The sequence below is a fragment of the Octodon degus genome, unplaced genomic scaffold (assembly GCF_000260255.1).
Source record: "Octodon degus isolate 3935 unplaced genomic scaffold, OctDeg1.0 scaffold00002, whole genome shotgun sequence".
Taxonomy (NCBI): Eukaryota; Metazoa; Chordata; class Mammalia; order Rodentia; family Octodontidae; genus Octodon; species Octodon degus.
Window position 1 is genome coordinate 27230057 of NW_004524578.1, and position 5870 is coordinate 27235926.

The 5870-nt window shown below is 50.3% G+C and overlaps 1 protein-coding gene across 1 annotated transcript in view; it reads left to right on the plus strand.

The window, feature by feature from the left end:
* Pla2g4e (phospholipase A2 group IVE) overlaps positions 1-5870 on the plus strand; it is a 57434-nt gene that overhangs the window by 39248 nt on the left and 12316 nt on the right. Inside the window, exons 7-12 of the mRNA XM_023712605.1 lie at positions 243-307; positions 407-567; positions 684-770; positions 1113-1150; positions 2411-2546; positions 3733-3869. Coding sequence (XP_023568373.1) covers positions 243-307; positions 407-567; positions 684-770; positions 1113-1150; positions 2411-2546; positions 3733-3869 — 624 coding nt within the window. The remainder of the gene's footprint in view (positions 1-242; positions 308-406; positions 568-683; positions 771-1112; positions 1151-2410; positions 2547-3732; positions 3870-5870) is intronic.

Below are 5870 nucleotides of genomic sequence, written 5' to 3' on the forward strand. Positions count from 1 at the left end.
CAACTTCTAGATGAAAGGAACAGAAGAGAGCCACAGACACCTCTCACTGTCCTGCCCTAACCCCTGCAGTCTCTAGCTTGTCCCAAGAAGAAAGCAGGCAGGACAGAGGCCTCTGCCTCCAGACTGACACTGGAATGAGTGGCTATGACTTTGGGACTGGTCCCAAGGACGCCCTCAGCAGCCTAAAAAGCTTTTTGGTCACTCACTGGTCAGCAGTATTCACCAGCTTGGTTAAAATGCAGATTTCAGGGCCCTGCCCTAAAGACAAACAGGGACTCTGAGGTGCTGCAACCAAATCCCCAACCACGTAGACACTCCCTGGTCCCGCCACACAGGCTTTTTCCTGGGCCAAGTGGGGTGAGTAGAGAGAAGCTTCCAGGAATCTCACTTTTGTCTTCTTTCTCAGTGAAACACCTGTTTGTGACAGTGACTGAATCCTTTGAGAACAGCCAGCACATCTCACCCCGCAGGGAACCCTGCTGCTCAGACCCCGTCTCCTTCCACTACCCTAAGTACTTCCAGCCCCGCTTGGAGGTGACTGTGCCCAAGAGTCACTGGGACTGTTTGGTATGCAGTACAGTGGCTATGATGGCAACAGGGGATGGAATTGGGGCCTGGTGGATGCTGTAAGGATGCCCTCCCCCTTCCTCCTACTCCCTTTCCAAGTCCACCTGTCCTTCCAGTTTGACTGCTGCAGTGCACACAAGAATGGTCCTGTCTGCCAGCCCCTCAACTGCCTTTCTGATGGGCAAGCTGCAGTCCTGCCTGTGGTAAGTGCCTGGGTCTGGGAAAGGGCTTCTGAGTGACTCAGCCTGGAGCTTCTGTGTTGGGAGACCAGGCGAGCCCAGGGCACACAGGGGAAAGAGGACATGTCAGGTCTCTCAGGAAGCACTGAGAAGTCTTGGGAGGCCAGAGATGAGGAGCCACAGAACATGTGGAAGCCGAGTGAAGATGGTGGGAAAGGCTATGTCCAGGGAAGAAAGAAGGGTTGCAGTGCGCATGTGTGCTGAGTCAGGTCAGGTGGGCCACACAGTCAGACTCTAGCTCTTTCGTTGGGATCACTTGGCTCTGAATTGTTATCTGTGACAAGTTGTTCATCTTTCTATCCTCAGGGTGAGAATTATGAATTACATATGAAGTCCACATCCTGGTAACGTACCCTTTCTGTCCTTCCCTCTAACATCCACACCAATAGGTGCAAAGCGGTTCCTCTTGTGGTTTCTGTGTACATGTCCCTGATGGCTAGTGGTGGTGAGCATCTTTCATGGCTTATCGGCCATTTGCACACCTCTCCAGAGATACATCCATTCAAACCGTTTGCCTGCTTCTTAAGTGAGCTGCTTGCCTTAAGTTGTAAAATTTGATGTATATTCTGGGTACAAATTCCTTATTATAAAATATTTAAGTTGCAAATATTTTCTTCTATTCAGTGTGTTGTGTTTTTCTGTTCTTGATGACGTCCTTTTGATGGAGCCCATTAATTTTCTCCACTGCTTGTATTTTTGGTGTTGTATCTAAGAAATTGCTTCATAATCCAAGATCAAGATGATTGACTGGGCTTCATGAACTGGGTGTTGGAGGATAGAGGGATATAGGTAGGCAAAGGAAGGAGGATTCCCATGAGGCCTACTGCCTGGGCAGAGGTGCAGAAATCAGTTCCTCCTGGGACTCTGAGTGCCCAGCAGGCCATCCAGGAAGTAGCTTGAGGTGATCTTGGACAGGTCAGTTTAGGCTCTTAGCCTGGACTTGTTCCTGGCAGCATGTGATAGAAACGGGGCAAGAATTGCACATGTCACGACAGCACCTGCCCCTGGCCTTCAGGACCTATGGGGATTGTACAATGACGTCAGAGACATGAAGAACTTTTGTCGGCATCACAAATTCATTAAGAGTGTGATTCTGTGATCAACGAGGGCTTAATGAGGAATGTAAGCTCCGTGGGAACATGGAGCTGGTTTACCGAGCTCAGAAGAGTAAATACTATAGAACCTTGTCTAGAGGATTTGCTAAAAGGATCTCAGGGCCCCTCTTCATCCATGTTGGGCCTCAGACTATTGAAGGTACTGGGGGAAGCTCTCCTGAACTTTCCAGACCCTGCTGACCCTTCAGGGACCAGAGGGCACAGGTATCAATGAGTCCCTATTACAAGCAAGCTGTTCTTTTGTGAGCTGCCAAGGTAGAATGTGCCCACTGAGGCTTGGGGCTTCCCATCTCTTATGGCAGTTAGTGCTGATGATGGTCCAGAGGGGTAAGCACCATTTTACAGATAAGAATGCAGAAGCCCAAGGTTGCAGATACAGTATACAGCAGAACTGGGCTTGTGACCTGGGTCAAAGGAACCCTAAAGCCACATCTGGCCCTTGAAAGTGGAGATGGGGGAACTGCTCAGCCAGGGTCCTCTGTCCCACAGCCCTGACACGCCAGATGTACGACTGGGCTTCAACCTGTGTCCTGAAGAGCTGGAATTTCTGGAAAAGCGGAGGGTGGTGGTGGCCAAAGCGCTGAAACAAGTGCTGCAACTGGAAGAGGACTTGACCGAGGATGAGGTGAGTAAGCAGAGGAGCCGGCCTGGGTTCAGGGGTGCTCTGGGCCACGCTGGTCCTCGCAACCCCACACCCCGCCAGTCACCAAGCCCTTCCCTGCCCTCAGCAATCATGGCACTGCCTCTCTGCCATGGATGTTCCTCTTGTTCTGGCTATAACTCCGATATGCATTCAGCAAGGCAGGAGAGGCCAAGTAGAAAGAGAAAGAGGTCTCCTGCTGCTCCTGTGAGCTGGAGCTGAGTGACTGAGCCTGCATTAATGACACAGGGGCCAAATGGCCTCTATGCCCCAGCTGGAACTGTTCTAAGCTCTATCACCTGGCACACCTCCCCACTGACCCGAAAGGCCACGGTCCTTCATGCTTCGGCCTCTCTGCCCTCTAATCTGCACACATAGACAGTAAGGCATCGGAGAGAAGCAGCTGCCACTCCCAGGACCAAGGGCTTTTTTCCTATGGAGGTAGACAATGTGCCTCTGCCAGGGCCCTGTGCCACCTCTCTTATGGGGCCTGGGGCCCACACTTCCCGGAGTGGCAGGCCCAGCCCCTGAATGTCACCAGCTCAGTCTGCTCTTAGTGCAGATGGAGACTACGGGCGCAGAGGGGCACTTGTAAATGGAGTTCAGCCAACTGAAGGCTCTTCCTGCCAGTGCCAAATGAAGACAGAGTGAATTTTGCCCAAAAGCCCTCTTCTTCCTCCTGTCTTCGGAAAGAAATATACTGTGAGCATTTTAAACCTATGTTAACTCACAAGTGTCCCCCTGCCCCTCTCCCTAGAGCAGATTTGCTTCTTCCTGCTATTACAAACACAGTAAAGAGTGAGCATTTGTCATGGTTCAGCCCTGAGCCTAGTGTCCTAACATTATACACATCCACAGAAGTCATGGGGTTGCACTGTTGAGACCCCATCTCCCTCCCACCCTATCCCTAGTTCTATCATGTATCACCTGAGACCTGCAAGGGGGTGATGTGAACCTTTTGAGCTGTGGCTACCTGTGACTCACCAGAGCCCTTCCCAACACCACCACTGCTCTGTGAAGGGCAGTTGATGCTGTTCCTCTCCCCTCTCTCTGCTCTCTAACCAGCTTGTGCTCCCTGCTGTTCTGTCTGGGCTGCTGTCTATCATCCCAGGTCCCCTCCTACCACCCCTCCCCTGATGCCCACCAGCAGTCTGCCTCCTCCATACTGCAGGTACCACTAATAGCCATCATGGCCACCGGAGGTGGAGCAAGGTCCATGACTGCCATGTATGGCCACCTGCTGGGACTGCAGAAGCTGAACCTCCTGAACTGCAGCAGTTACATCACTGGCTTGTCTGGGGCTACCTGGTAAGAAGCTGGGAGCCACTGTCCCATGGAGTTCACAGCAAGCTGCAATGGGGGTGGGGTGTGTGGTGTGGTTCTGTCCCCTCCTAGCCAAACAAAAGGGCCTCAGGACACCAGGAAACTTAACCTTTAGAGGCTCAGTGTCTAAATCTACAAACTGGGGATAATAGCACTGACCACTTGGGAGTGCAACAAGACTGTGATAGGCGCTCAAAGTTCTAAGAACGCAAAGCCACTACGTACATGGCCATTACTGGCAGTGCTGTGGTAGGAATCCAGGAACATGGCGGCCAATGCTGAGTAAACCTCTGGTACCACTGACCCCATCCTACTAAGACAATGTGGCTGCCCACTCTCAGGACTGTACAAGCCTCTTGTGGTCGGGGGCTGGCCCTAACACTGTGGCTTTTCCTCCTGCAGGCCCCCGTCCTATAACATGTCCACTCCCCTGTCCTGCCCCGCTACCTCACACAGTTTGAGGGGAGCAGTAGGACCTCATGAGGGCTCCCCTTCCACACGCTGCTGGGGACCAGGGGGAGAGAGTGTGGGCCCCTGATAGGATTCCTGATAGGGTTCATGAGAGACAAAAATGTCTTATGACTTTTTAAATTAGAAAAAAAAAAATGGACTTCTAGGTTAAAGAAAATGTTTTGTTTTGGTTTGGTTTGGTTTGGTTTGGTTTGGTTTGGTTTGATTTGGTTTGGTTTGGTTTTTGAGACAGAGTCTTGCTATGTAGTCCAGGTTGGCCTTAAACTCAAGGTGATCCTCTTGCTTCAGCTTCCTGAGGCAAGTGATATAACATCACTATATTTGTCTTAATATAGTAGAATTATAACATTTGATTTTTAACATTTTTCTGGTGGAAATATAAGAGCCACCAAAATATAAGAGCCACCAAAGTCATCGTGTAGCCCTAGCTTTGGGTGGCTGGGGATCTGGGACCGCCCAAGGGCTCTCAGCCAGGGCTACCTTCCACTGTGGCCATGACTGGTAGGCCAGGGAGCCCTGGAGGTCTCTTTGTCCCTTTTACCCTGGAGGAGCTCTGGGAGCCTCTTCTCTCCCCTTTGAGCAAGCAGATGTGAACCAGCCCTTGAAAACTGTCAGGGCCTGGAGGCTTCAGCCCAGGTGGGATAGAAGCAAGGCTGGTAGTTGTTGGTGTGGCCTTTATCTGAGCACGGGCGTCCCTCGGTGTCAGAGGGGACTCCACTCCAGGGCCTGCCCCTCCAAGATACCTAAATCCACAGATGCTCAAGACCTTATAGGAAGTGGCTAGTGTTTGCATGGAATGTACATGCTGCTCCGGTGTACCCTGAGCATCCCTAGGTTACTGTAATACCAAATACAGTGCTAACACTATGTAAGTAGGTGGATGTAAGTAGTTGTCATGGTGTCTTATTTAGGAAGCAATAAGAAGAAAGGAAAGGCCATACAGTGGGTTCAGTACAGAGGCAACTGTTTTCAAATATTTTGGTCCATGGTTTGTTAAACATGCAGATGAAGAACCAGAGGACAAAGAAGACCCAACATGATTTTACAGCTAGGGCAATGCAGTAATTTGAGGGTCACTCAGCTAATGAGTGCAGACCAGGAGTTTGAACCCAGTTCAGGATCACTATTCTTTATGCTAGAAGCCACTCCAAATAGTAGGCCATAGGATAACTTGCTTCCAACAAGGTCAAGGGATATCTACCCTCTTTCCACCCTTGCTGCTATGGCATAGACACGAAATGGGGAGGCAGAAAATAAGAAGAACCTTAGGCCCCACCAGGGAAGGTGGGAGGCTAGAGGGAGCCCTGACCTGGGGAAAGAGCAGGAAATATTCTTTCTTTAAAAAAAAAAAAAAATCAGTACCGAGGATTGAATTATTTCCACTGAGCTGCATCACCACTTCTTCTCCTTCTTCTTTCTTCTTCTTCTTTCTTCTTCTTCTTCCTCTTCTTCTTCTTCTTCTTCTTCTTCTTCTTCTTCTTCTTCTTCTTCTTCTTCTTCTTCTTCTTCTTTTTT